The sequence below is a fragment of the Orbicella faveolata genome, unplaced genomic scaffold (genome assembly GCF_042242905.1).
Source record: "Orbicella faveolata isolate gen_17 unplaced genomic scaffold, um_ofav_v1 contig_34, whole genome shotgun sequence".
Classification (NCBI taxonomy): domain Eukaryota; kingdom Metazoa; phylum Cnidaria; class Anthozoa; order Scleractinia; family Merulinidae; genus Orbicella; species Orbicella faveolata.
Window position 1 is genome coordinate 33,387,514 of NW_028301563.1, and position 14,326 is coordinate 33,401,839.

Genomic DNA, 14,326 nt, shown 5'->3' on the forward strand with positions numbered 1-14,326 from the left:
AATGCGCTTAGTATTATTGCGAGCGAAAGAATAACAGACACGCTGTGACAGAACAGTCTTTGAACTAAGAATGCCCATTTATGGACAGTTTTCTGAGGAAATGTACAAATAGTAGTCGCAGTTGCAGACAACAGTCTCCTGTGAAGTGATAGAGATACATTTTGGAAGACATTACAGATTTTAAAACCCCGAAATAGAACATACATTTTCTACGCACTGTGGAAGAAAAGAAAGCGCTGTATAGTTTAAGGAGTGGTTAAGCTTACGTACATATGCAATTTTTAACTTAATCAAAACTCCGATAACAAAGTGACAAGGGATCGACTTACTAGGGAAATCATTTGCTCGCTGTAACGCGTGTTCAGCGATATGATAAAGCATAGAACTGTACCAGAAGGCCGTTAGAAAGCCGTCACTCAGTTGGCTTTTTAAAACAGCGATGAAGGCCGAAGTTGTTTGCTCGAAACGTCTTTGAAGTTTTATTAACGTTGTTTCTAGCGTGAACAAGAGTCCGTGTCAAGCACAAATTTTAATTCTGATGTACATCCCTGACTGCAATTTTAGTATTTTCAGCACCAGAAGGCCTTTGATTTTTATATTTCAGCTGAATTTTCAACTCTTATTGAATGGAGAGATCTAGTCTTCGAGCATTTCCGGTTACGGCAGTACTACTCGAGACATCCTGCTGGGCGAATTTCGAGCAGCTACAGTCAATAAGCGTTCGCGCAAATGTTTTGCGCATCCCTACTGCGCACGCAAATTCACACGCGACGTCATGCAGCGATGCACGGGCTAAGTAATAAAAGGAACAATGATGGGGAAGATGGCCATTTCATCAGTTTTGCCTGGATTTAACGATCTTGAACGTTCGGCGACCCCTATATTTCTTTTAATGGATCAATATTTCTACCGATTTTCTACGTTTAGCGAAAAAATAAAGAAACTCTCTCGATTAGAAGTTTGAACTTTTTTGCAAAATGCACTATCGAATTCCGTTACTTAGTTTAGCCCTTTGTCTATCTGTGCGGCGGTTTCAAATGCCTCTTGAAGGGTTAACTTTTGTGAAAACGTTGGCAACGTTCCAAATTATTTACCCAACAGACCCACTTCTACAAATATGACTAAGATCGTTTTCCTCCGTTGGCTCACCTTCGATATTTTTAACCATAAATCCCTCTAGACCATACTCAATTACGTTAGACAATTTTTCTAAATCAGGGTAGTTTTCCACACGCTGAAACGGAGTCGGTAACGCCAAAATGTTTTTGCATTTCTGACACAAGTAACTCATCTGACTGCAGTAAAAATTTTAAAAAAAGATCTATCGCCTGGAAAATTTTCGCACGAACGTCCTCAGGCGGTCACCCTCGGGAAGTAGCCAGGTGACCGCTTAACAGAGGTTGACCGTTTAAAAGAGGTGACAAAAATTAAGCGCATCATGGGGCAAAAACTGAACGAGAAAAGAAAAGTAAGCGCACAATTAAAACTGCATTTATTGTTCGTAACATCTGTGGCGCGGAATATATCTAAACCACGCACTTATTGCTAACCAAGAGATTTTATAGTAATGTTGTTCGTAAGGTAAGCGTGGAGCGCCTAAACTAAGCGAATCATTGACAGTTTTGGCATCTCATTTAACCAGTGAAGTGAAAAAATCAGTGATGGTCGTCTGTGATTTAGGGTTGCATTTCGCCGGCTTAATCTAGTGAAGCAAGTCACTGACGCCAACGAGAGTTCTTCGTGACCAAAAAAAATTGTGTTCCGGTTGAGCACCTAATGTAGTAAGGTGACCGTTTACGGAGGTAAATTACAATAAAATTACAATAAAATTAGCCGAAGTCCAAATGGTGACCGCGTACGCTTAATTTACAATAAATATGTGAAGCGATTTTCGGGAATTTGAATAGTGACCTCTTAATAGAGGATGACCACTTAACAGAGGGCCGCTTAATAGAGGCTTGACTGTATTTGTATCTCTCTCAGATTTTTTGTAATCCGACCTGTTGTTTTGCTTTCCTGAATTTTTGTCGGCTTCTGTATAAAGAGTTGTTATCGCTCGCGCTATAACCCCGTTTGCTGTCGTTTTATTGATTTCTTTTCAAGTCACCTGGCAAGTAAGTTCTTACGAGTGGTTTCCTCTCGTTGACAGCGGCGCTGTCTAAAGTCGAGTGCCATGACTTCAAGAAAAGCTTGTTGTGGTAGTTTTGTAACATCGCACTCGAGGATCTGGGCGTCTCACGGGTGGATGATGTGATCCGTGGACTCAACATGCTGTTTAAGGTGCCTCGTACCAGTTTTCAGGTTTTGGACGGTTCATAACTTTGTAAGAATAGAACAAAAAGGCAGACCAGGGCCAATGTAATATTTTTGTAGGTTTGGATTATATAATTTATACTTGACCTAAAACAGGTGTTATTTTGTCGTCAGCAGTTACCATGGCAACATTCCAAAAGGATTTTCAAGACCTGATTTTTCGCTTATGTCACTAATAACTAAAAAATTAACCCGGTGACCCCGAGTGTTTTTTTTTAATCAATAGCTTTTGGCATCTGAAAATGAAAATGCACAACAATTTTAAAACAATTTTACAGAGCCGATTTCTTATAAACTTGGGAAAACGACAATTCGCACAAAGTGCAAATTTCCTTCCGTAGAATTTTTTTATTTTTTTTTCTGACGTTTCCTCTCAATGATAATATTATATTAAAACAATTAAAAGAAGGGGTCACGGGCTTGTTTTCATGTAAAAGCCTTCGCGAGTTCCGTTATTCTCACGCGCGTAGACACGCATTCAAAAATCCGGACTTTATAAGATCAGCAGTTGCTCATGAGCTACTTTGACTACCGCTGACTGCTTCGTGTGCCCGCGCGAGCGAGTAGGCTCCGAACAGGCGTTTTGTTTTGTTTGCTGCTAAAACATCATTTACAGTTGTAGTTGTCGTTAAAGACAACCTCCTGGGCTTACTCTGTAGGATTTTTACACAAATTCTGGGTAGATTTGCTATGTTTTGCGAGTCCTTTATACGCCCCCGGTGGCTGTCACGATCGATCGAGTTGCCCTTGAAATTTGGGAAACATTGAATTCCTGAAACAATTTTTCTTAAATACAACGAATTGATTAAAGTTGTTCTAGCAGTTAAAGCCTCCTTTATGAGCGAATTTCGTCTCCAACACTAATTTGCACCTTGCGCGAAAAAAGCCACGTGCTGCCATATTTGTTTGGTCTTTCGGGTTTTAAATCTCGCAACGCTATCGTGCGTGTTACTCACGCGTGACGCACGATGGTGATCTACTCCCCGCGCGAGAAAACTGGTACCAGCCACCTTAATTGCTGATTCGCTGTTATTCGCACGGCCTGGATCATGCTCGGCCCCGCGCGAGCTCCACGAGTGCTTGTTTTCCCCCGACGTAGGTGAATGCACTGTCATGGCAACCCACTTTCTAAACGATCCCTTGGACTTGTTCGATCTTTGGTCGGTCCTTGGGCTTCTTAAATATCTGGCCTAATGTTCTTACTACGCTAAAAGCTGGCACTCCGCTTAAGACAGCGCTTGCTTATCGTTAATTTAAAAAATCGATCTGAAAACGACAGAAAGCGGGGTTATAACGCTAGCAATCACGAACTTTAATATTGCAACTCTGATGAAAGTAGACAGAAGCGACCGAAAATTTTAAAAAAAGCAACAGATCAGATTATAGAATATCTTACAGAATATCTATCACCGATAGCAACACTGGAAGCAGTAGTTTCACTAACATCCATTTATATTTATTAATTAGTATTTTATTTTTAAAATCACCAACAGGGTTTTTTCTTGATAAACAATCAGGAGCCATGATCGATTATGGCTACTGTTAACAACTGAATGACAAGATTTGTCTCATTATACAGCGCGAGGAATCTGGGCACAAGATCAAACGACGCGTATTTTGTGCGCGCGACACGCGTCTTCGTGTCGCAGGAAAATTTAATGAATATCTTATTACAATCCTCCGTAAGAAAAAAGATGGCGACTGGTACATTCACCCATAATTCTTAGCGCACAAAAACCTTAACAACGTTCATAAAAACGTAGAGAAACGTTATAAAATCTTCAAACCTAGGCTACTCGATGTCCTTAGCACAGGGGAAAATATTGTAAAAATTTGGCTTTCTTTGTGCCTCATAGGCTGTGTTAGGTCCGCAAGGTATTGTTGTAAAATGTACAGCCGCCATCTGTTTTCCTACGATGGATTACGTTTCCTCCGTGGGTAAAAAAAAAATCGATCAGCACGATTGTTTCCTTTTGAAAGTCACGCACGCTTTTCTATATCTGTTTTTAATATCAATATTCTCAAAGAAAAATACACTAGTGAGGCCAATTTTATCTGATCTTATTTTTTTTTTTTTTTTTTTTTTTTTTTTTTTTTGCTGCCAAGGCGTATTTACATCCGCTTTATCGATGAAGACTTCGTTATAAAGATATGACAATTAACTTACTGGGTGACTCTGTCTTCACGCCTCGAAATATAATATATATTTACAATAGGGCAATTAGAATCTCTTGGTGCGATCGCACAGATGCAAGTTTTGTTGTTTAATTTTCATCGTGCGACAACTTGTTTGTATTATGCTGCGTTGGAAATTAATATTAGCCTTGAAGAAGACAGTTTGGTGAATCCAGCTTTGTTTGGCCAAAGCAGGTGGAGTGTTCTGTTTGGATGGTAACTTGAATATTTCGTAACTTCTGCTTTTGTGTTGTACCCCGGGCTGAGAGATAAGACATCGGGTTTTTGCGGTTAATTGCTCACTTTTGTAAAGAAGGCACTGTTTGAGTTTGGCGGTACATCTCTCCACTGAAATCTCCTAAAATTAGCTCGAGTTTAATGTAGAACATTGACAATCCCCGTCATAAACCTATCTGTTCTGGCGATTTCAGAATAGACTTGAACAAGTGTTGTGAAAATGTGATTCTTTTTTTATTATTATTTTTTGTTACTGGTTATTAGATAGGGGGAGGAGACATTGAAAACCCGCCATCTTGACTTTGGTTTGATTTCCAACATTGATCGACAATCTAATTCTCCTTTACAAAATAATTGAAATCTAGTTTCTCCATACAAAATCAGTAAATGTCCTAACAGACACGTAACGAGAATGAACAGAATCATCAGCGATTAGATATCGTCTTCATGTATTACCTAATTCTCACAACTTTTTTATGAGAGTCGTATGGACAGCAGTTGGGAGAATTGGTATTGAGGTGAAAGTTAAATAACGTGCCAAACACTTCAAGTATTCTTTAATTGTACGAGTATTGTGTACCACCCTTACGACAGCAAGGCTTTGTTTGGTCGCCATTCAAACACAGCTGCCATGAAACTACAATGAAGTCGATATATGTCTCCTTCGGTTACCTATTTTACGCTGTCAATTTTAGGAAGCCGTGAAAAGAGTGAGGTTGCTTTCACTATCGAACTGGCGTGTGAAGTAAGCAGCACTGAAAATATCACAGCTGAAGACGCTGGCAAAATGGCTATCAATGAAAGTTCCTCTGTTCCAGACTTCACGAAATATTCCATAGAAACGGTGGATATTGTATTTGCTGTTCTTTACGGTTTTGTCGTATTCATTGGTTTGATAGGGAATTGTTTGGTTATAATTGTGGTGTACAGAACAAGATCCATGCATACAACGACAAACTTCCTTCTCGTCAACCTAGCTGTGAGCGATGTGATTACTTTGCTATGGTGCCCGAGGACTTACACTTTCGCGTTTTATCCCATCCATCCTACTGGAAGTCTGGGCGACTACATCTGCAAGATCTTCACGGGCAATGCGATCATAAGTGTGGCTATCGCTAGTTCTGTAGTAACGCTGACGATTCTCGCCACAGAGAGATACCATGCGCTTATGAAACCAATGCAAAGCGAACTTCGACTGACGCTCGAGCGAGTTAAATATGTTATCGGCATTACATGGATCGTAGCTATCTTAATAAGTTTACCAGCCTTTTCACAGAACAAGTACAGTGAACGATATGGCCGATGCGTTTGCCCGTTTAGCTTGCAAATCGCGAATTCGCTGAAGGAACATGTGATCTGTACGGTCATTTTGCTTGGTTTTTTACCATTTCTGATCTTGGCTTATTGTTATTTCCAAATAATTCGTGGCTTGTTTTTCAAGAACACCGTGTGTTCGAGAGCGCCATCTGGAAGTAGTGATCATCAAACCAAAAAACGACTCGCTAAACTTTTAATCAGCGTTACAGCCGCGTTTTACGTGTGTTACTTGCCGTACGGAGTCTTTATCTTGTATATCGCGCTACAAGATCGCTCAAAGCTAGTCGTCGACGAAAAAACCCTTTCAGTGCTATTACGTTTGTTTGAGTTTCTAGTCACGTCAAGTTCTTGTTTAAACCCTATACTTTACGCTTTTCGTAGCTCAAATTATTGGGCAGGGTTTAAAAAGATTTTTGCGAAGCGCAATGCAGTCCAGTCCACGGGAAAATTATCCTCTGTTTATCGCGAATCTCCGGAGCTTATGTTTTCCACAGCGCTTTAGAAATGTCACACTTATCCGACAAGTTGTGTTCCAAAGTTTGTTTTGTGAACAAGACTTTATAATGTTTCTTTGTATTGGGCTAAAGCTCTTGTGCAAAGCGCTCACTCTGCAAATATTAAATTATAGTCCTTTGCTAGGATGAAAAATTGATGTACGGAAAGCATTGACGGGGTTAGGTTAATAAAAGAGGACATTCCCCATTTATGTTATTTAAGTATATACTTCTCAGATAAAATTAGTCGTTTTAGAAGCGAAACATGTTTGTTTGCCGAAAATTTTCATTAAAACCGGAGACACATGAAACTTGCTTTCGGAATTCGTTTATTTAACAAAGCTTCAAACGCCTTCCAAACTAAAATGTGGTGTTCCAATTTGATAAAATTCAGAGTAAATACTGAGAATCACTTCAAAAATGGCTACTTTTTCGGTGTAAAATAGAAACCTGTCTCGGAGAAAAGTTATTTTTACGTTGCAGGCTTGGAAGTTTCGTTGGAAATGAGTGCAAAATTGGCCTAAAGTGAAACGTAGAGCTTAGGCGGAAATCTATGATTGCCATTTAATTCCAAAGACGATATTTGCAATATACTAAGAATCTTAAACTGGTGTTAAAACTCAGAGGAAAAGTTTCCCTGTTTGCAAGGAATGAAAAAATTCTTCCGAGCAATTCCCTATTCTTTATTTGAACTGAAATGTAATGTTTAAGTCACGCATAAGAAACCAAATGATTTTTTTGAATTTCTTGTCTCGAGAGGTACCTCCATAGAAAACGATTCAAAATTTCTGATCCCCCAAACAACACTAGAAAGGGTTCAGAATTTCTGATCTCCCAAAGAACATTAGAAAAGGTTCAGAATTTCTGATCCCCCAAAGAACACCAGAAAGGGTTCAGAATTTCTGATCCCCCAAAGAACACTAGAAAGGGTTCAGAATTTCTGATCTCCCAAAGAACATTAGAAAAGGTTCAGAATTTCTGATCCCCCAAAGAACACCAGAAAGGGTTCAGAATTTCTGATCCCCCAAAGAACACTAGAAAGGGTTCAGAATTTCTGATCCCCCAAAGAACTCTAGAAAGGGTTCAGAATTTCTGATCCCCCAAAGAACACAGGAGAAGATTCAGAATTTCTGATCCCCTGCAAAGCCAGTGTTACATCCAATGTAGCCACATTAAATCATAACACTGAAGACAGGGTTTAGATCTTGCTGCCTGCCTGAACAATGTCTAATCAAAATATTTTTTCTTCATAACAATATTCAATGAGAAATTTTATACAAATATAGCATAATTCTTAACAGATTCCATACACTCAGATTATACTGAGAGAGTGATGAAGAACAATTTTCTTCACAGCAGTCTATTAATATAAGTAACTGTAAACATCACACATTGTATTACAATGATCTATGCACTTCAAAATTACAGTAGCTGTAAGTTTAAAAAAACAATATCAAACAGTACCTAAGAGGATAGGAAAGTTCAGAATTGATCAAAACAGTAAGATTACTCAAACTGCACAACTGTAGGCATAAATGCAGACTCCACTTTCTCTGTCAGAATTTGCCCACCTTATGTGAAAGAAAAATTTCTAACAATTTCTGTTTAACATGGAAACAAGGCACCTCACTGTTATAAAACAAAAAGAGCGTTCAGGAACACTACAGTACATTACAGGGATGACAATTAAAGACTGCAATATACATGAACATTTAAATTTGCAGTTGATACATTTAAGTGGGTCAATGTACTCTACATACATGTATACAGTGTCCTCCAAAAACCTGTTGTCATATAGCAGAGGCCATGGACTTTAGCTTTGCCCAACACGTTTTTACATCTTCAATCTAACTTTTTGAGTGGGCTACCAGTTCATTCACACTTCAGTTATGCAACCAGTTTAACCATGCTCAAAGGAGAAGAGTGTGGGTAAAATTGTTTTTATAAAGACCTGACAGATATGGATGCAAGTATTGTAGCTAATGCTACAAGCAATTCTATTCTTTCTTTTTTAATTTGGCATACTCATCTTGGAGATGTTTCCTGGTAGCTGGCAATAGTTTGCTGTCCTCAGTTAAAGAAGCCCTCCCAAAAACAATCATATCTTATTACTAGTTTATTACTAACTTCATGCTACTTGCAACTATCTCATTCCTGGTTGAGGGATGTAAATCTCTATTCTTTTTTCTATCCAAGAGGTTTTGTAGATAGAGGATAGCTATCTTTGACATGGCTTAAAGCTAACTAATATCTATCTATCAGATAGTTAGGAAATAGATTGACTAGCTAAAAACTAGCTTCCTGTGTAGATAGTCAACAGATACTTAGATGGCCTATCTATCCACTAACTTGTCTATCCAAAAACCACCACTAATGTAGTAAGCCAAAACCTAGGCTTTCTGAAGACTATTCCTTACATTGAACAATAAAACACTATCCTATCTAGTAAAAAGATAGCCTATCTGAAAACTACCCATCACTCATATCGTACTGTGATAACCTACCCAAAACCCAGAGATAGTAAAAAGACAGCAGCCAATCTAAAAAATTATCCATCACTCATGTACATGCAGCACTTTAATATTTACCTAACCAAAAGCTTTCTTAGTCACAGGTGGTGAAACTATAGCTAACTATTGAAAACTCTTCATTATTCATTTTATATGGATCTTTGATAACTGCTCTTCAAATCCTAAACCTAAGTGAAATCTCTGTATTTACATAGGAAAATGTATAAATAACTAATAGTTTTATTTAAACCTGCTACAGTTGTACATTAAAATTTAATACCAAAAACCAGGCACATCCAGATGCAAAAGGAGGACAAAATCTGGCTGGAAATGAGTTTCCATTATGTTGCGATTTATCACAAAACTTACTTAAATTTAACATATATCCTTCTAAAATCCTGTTTGAAACACTTCTCAGCTACTTAAATTGGAGTCTAGTAAATGTTTACATTCTTCAGTAAATTTTCATGAAATGTAAACAGATTTCATGACCGGAAAAGCACAAAATATTCTTGACATGAATTTCAAATTTCAATTACAGGAATTTCTTCATGAAAGTATTTTTTTCAATTAATTTTATCCATGAATCATGGGTTTTTCAAATTATGGCAAGACTTATGAACAAAGGTCTGGAAGTGGTTAAAAGTAATTTTCCGTAACCTAGCTGTGAATTATATCTGCTGTTCTAAATAACCTCTATTTGCATAAAGAAATGCCAAATTATAAAGGACCTTTGGAACACTGCCCAATTAAAGAGAACTTCAACCACCCTAATGAAAATAACATCAGTCTTTTGCAACTCAAGTAATAAGTGGCAAACAAATGGTCTTGATAATGTAATATGCACATCTAACATAACCTCAAGAGCACCACCATCAACCTGAAAATCAAAAAGGTGAAGGATGTTGCTTTTTGATATCTTGTGTTTTAGGTGTTGTATACTACATATGTATGCCCAGTTGATCCTAGACAAGATATACACCAGATATATAAGAAGTATATGTAAACTACATGAGAGAGCTCACATTTATTGCACTTATTGTACTTTTACAATGAATGATTTTCCCAACACGAAATTGTTAGTATATTGTTGCGTTGAATAGAGTTGCTTTCATAACTCCTTTAGGAAATGAACATTTGTATTCACGAAATCAACAAGACTTAACAGTGTGTTAAAGCATCTGCATCTTCTGTAATCTTCCACGATCAATTTAACCGGCCAGAACGTTTCCAGTATTTTAAGAACCGTCACAAATTATGCAAGAAAATCAGTTTACCTTGGAAAGCTGCAGGAACCATAACCTTTCTGTAAACCTGACGAGTGTAAGAGAAACCGCCAGCTGCTGGCAAATAGTTTGATTGCCACACTGTTTTGCCGACGAAACTTCATACTTTTCCACCTTTACTGGGATTTGACTAAACTGGAATAACAACGGACATCTGTAAACAATTTGTGACTGCTTTCCAACGTAGAGCAAGGCTATATAATAACAGAGAGCTTTGTTATCGAATCCTAACAACATTGACCACGACTTTGCCCGCCATTTTGGTGTTTCCGTCCGATCCCATAATCCTTCGGTCAATCTGATAAATGAATACTTTTGACCAGCAGATTCCCTTTCCAAAGGAGTCGGTTATTTGCGCGCAATTTCGAATCCAACATTGTCAATAGCAGCAAGAAGCATGGAATGATTTGTCCAAGTTCAAATGAGTATCTTGGTTGCTTCGGTGAAAGAAAGGCAAGTCGCAGAAAAGTAAGTATATCATAATTGTTGCTCAACATTACAGTTAGCTGCTCAATCTTTGAATCGAAAGCAATGTTGTGGCTGAAGAAATTTCGTTGTTATATTTATTTCGCGATCACTGAAACACAAGAAAAACGTTTGTTCTCCTGATTTTATTAGCACCCGTAACGAAGAAATTATTCACACGCATTTCCTATGTATGAAATGCTTGCATAATAGCTTGTTAGTGTGCTTTTTGAAGAGGTAACTTAAAGTTTACACTGAATTGATTTGAAGCTACAGATCACGCTCGATACACTTCACTACCGCATTGCCTACATACTGCTCACTATTCTTTACAAAAGAATACACTCCCGATCAATTGATTAATGAAAAACAATGTTAATTCTATCGCTATTTATAAGAATATTTAGCTTCAATTGCTTCATTGCAGAGCAGAGGGAAAAAAAAAGGCAAGAATAGCGGCCCTCAATCCGAAACGAACACATTAAAGCAGAAAACGGAGGTGGCGCAGACGGCAGCTGAGTCCTGATTAAAATTCTTGTTATCTTTGATGTGGACTTTAAACAACAGCTCGTAATTCTGGAGCCTAAATTCATATCTTTTTGAATTGAAAATAAAACCTTTCACTGTCCGAAATGAAACTGCAATTTTTGTCTCGATCCTTTGGCGTGGTTTCAAATCGTTATTAATAATGACCTAGCTGTGAATATTTCATTTGTGTACTTTTCTGATGCCCTTTACTCTGTGATCCTTTTGTCTGTAATGTGTTTAAAGTTACTATCCAATCGTTATTTTTTAGCTATCAGACATCTAGTTAATTTCTTGTGAATTATAAATAGACGGCCATTTCTGTCCTGTCACCTGACAAGGGGGATCAGAAATTCTGAATCCTTTTAAGAATTATGGGTAGATGACCGTTTTGTTCTGATAAGTTATGCACTGGGGGATCAGAATTTTTGAATCCCTTTAAGTCATGTGGGATCAGAAATGCTCTTTCTATCATGTTAGCAGATTTGGTGGGGGAGGGGGATCAGAAATTCGCAATACTTTTAGAACCATGAACAGATAGCCGTTTTTGTCCCGTGAGGTGATGGGGATCAGAAATTCTGGATGCATTTAGAATTATAAATAGATGACTGTTTTGCTCTGACGGGTTGTGGACTGGGGATCAGTTTTTTGAAACTATTAAAGTCTTGGGGGATCAGAAATTCTGAATCCTTTTAGAATCATAGATGGATGACCGTTTTATTCTGATAAGTTGTGGGCCGGGAGATCAGAAAATCTGAATCTCTCAAAAAAGGAAAGCGCGATGGGTGCACGATCTTTTTACATTAAATTGTACATTTTGGTGAAATTGGATGTCTGGTCCCTGGCGGACTCAACTGAACACTTCTTTTTCTCCTTCCAATAAGCCAAAACCTTTCGGAAACACAAACTTTTTCGGCATCAAATACCAGTACCCTTCGGAATTTTTCCAAATTGGAATGCCACATTTTAGTTTGGAAGGCGTTTTCAATCGTATTATAAAAAAGGCGGTTTATTTATGCTAGATAGTTCTTATCTTATAGTTTTAGTTCTGTTGACTTCTGTTAGTATATGGTCAAATGTTTTGTAATTAAGAATTTTCGAAGTAGCGCTTTGAAAATGGCCCTTAAATTAATTGGACTCATACATTAAGCCTGTTGAAATGGTTTTAAGAGTTGAGATTATGTTATGGAAGAAACTGAGAAGTGTTGCTACATGGTGTTGTTTCTTTTTAGCATATTGCAAAATAAAAGTTGGCTTTTATTTTTCATGCGGATCTCGAGAGCTCTTGCGAGTAAGAGGTTTTAATCTTCTTAACCAAAGCGAAATCGTTAATAAAGTCGAATTTCTGTCCACGTTTTTCCAAATCGATTTGTAAACGATAGAAAGTAGGGGTAAACAGGCGAAGCGAGGCACTTGCCTGGGTAAAAATTTGAATTGACTTTTTTTCATGTCAAGTCCCCGTAACAGGCTATGCATTAAAAAAATAAATCAATACAATTATACAAAGAAGCGTTTCTTTTGATATTGCCTCAGTAACAATTTTTAGTCAAGCTACGGCCGTAGTAGGTTTTTTGCTATGAAGTAAAATATATGTGAATTGGTTTTCTCGAAGGCTTGCTATAAAAAGCTATTAATTTCACCCGACAGAAATCGTTGTTAAAGTGAAATTTCCGTCTACCTTTTCATAAACGATAGAAGTTCTTTTCTATAAAATATAACTCACGTAATTTTCGACAGGTTAAGTAAAATTTCCGTTCAAGTCTTAATTATAAACGACAGTTACTTTCCTTCTATGGAGTAAAACGAATGTAAAACGTCAAAATGGTTTTCTCGAGGGCTTTGCGGGACGCTAAGTCACTGTATATTATTGAGGAAGTCGGGTGTTCAATTGAATATTGGCAGTCAGTGACACTTTTAACATCGTACTTAATTTTAAAAATGGCCTGGAGAGACAACAATTTGTAATTTGCTGCTGTCTTGTAGTTATGCATGCAAAGCACGTCGCTTTTGACCCGGTAACATCACTTACTAAAGGTCGGTTAATAAAGCGGATTTTTATTTTATTTTTTAGCTGGAGCTAAACCATAAACTGAAAATTTATAACTAATGAAAATGGTTAAACAGCAGTGTTTTCACACGTTCTGCATCATTCGAAACTAACTAAAAGCAGCTGATAAAAACCCAAAAGCAATTAAAAATTTTTTGAGTTTTGTGTACAAAGGTTTATTGCACCCAAATTTCGCCGGCAAAAAAAAAAAATTTGCTCAGTTGATTATTTGCTGTGGAAAATTAAACTCACAGGGTCTTAGTACCGAGTTCTTCCGAGAAGATATTTTGATTTGAAGGTTCCAACGGCTATACTTCTGGATTTAGAATTTCCAATCCAAAAGTTTAGAAATTTGTAACAAAACCCAACATTTGTCCGCGAAGAAAAAGCCATAGATTGAATCGGAAATGGAAAATTAAAATGATTGATTCAGTAACTGACGAAAACAGTGAACACTATTAAATTTCATTCGACTGAATTATCGGGCAAGTAAGACTATTGTTGCATTTTTTTGTTTTTTTTTTTTTTTTATTTTTTTGATTCATGATAGAAAAACATAGACTAAGCTTTTGCTCAACTGCGCCGAACTTAAAATTATCGTTGTTAAACTCGTCAACGCAAAAGGTGGTCTTAAAAACCCATTTTCTGTCACTTTCCCAGCGAAGTGGTTTAGAGTGTTTTTCAGTCTCTCATCGTCAGTTTCAGAATATTCAAAGAGACATAAACTATCTCTTTTGTATAAGAATATGTTTTGTAAGAATGAAATTTTGAAATTTTAAAGTATTGTAAGAATAATTCCGAGACTGAGATTTTGAAAAGAATATAATTTTGTGTGTTGAAAATTTGCTGAAATACAATACAATTATACGTTTTTATTTAACTAAACGGTTTAATATTCTTCCTTTCTCTGAACGGCAAAACTAGTCAAAAAGCAACAAAAACAGCACTAGCCGTATG

General features: G+C 37.3%; 1 protein-coding gene and 2 long non-coding RNA genes across 3 annotated transcripts; 2 read left to right on the top strand and 1 right to left on the bottom strand.

Moving 5' to 3' along the window:
* Positions 1 to 5,280: 5,280 nt before the first annotated feature.
* LOC110043215 (QRFP-like peptide receptor) lies at positions 5,281 to 7,201 on the top strand. Its single transcript, XM_020748652.2, has one exon. The coding sequence runs from the start codon at positions 5,381 to 5,383 to the stop codon at positions 6,542 to 6,544; it is 1,164 nt and encodes a 387-aa protein (XP_020604311.1). The 5' UTR covers positions 5,281 to 5,380; the 3' UTR covers positions 6,545 to 7,201.
* A 658-nt stretch (positions 7,202 to 7,859) lies between these two features.
* LOC149105885 (uncharacterized) lies at positions 7,860 to 10,591 on the bottom strand. The gene is made up of 2 exons (XR_016201559.1): positions 10,324 to 10,591; positions 7,860 to 9,926 (listed from the first exon to the last, which is right to left on the bottom strand). It is a non-coding gene; the product is annotated as an uncharacterized LOC149105885 (long non-coding RNA).
* A 54-nt stretch (positions 10,592 to 10,645) lies between these two features.
* Positions 10,646 to 11,441, top strand: LOC149105886 (uncharacterized). Its single transcript, XR_016201560.1, has 2 exons — positions 10,646 to 10,800; positions 11,225 to 11,441. It is a non-coding gene; the product is annotated as an uncharacterized LOC149105886 (long non-coding RNA).
* The last annotated feature ends 2,885 nt before the right edge of the window (positions 11,442 to 14,326 follow it).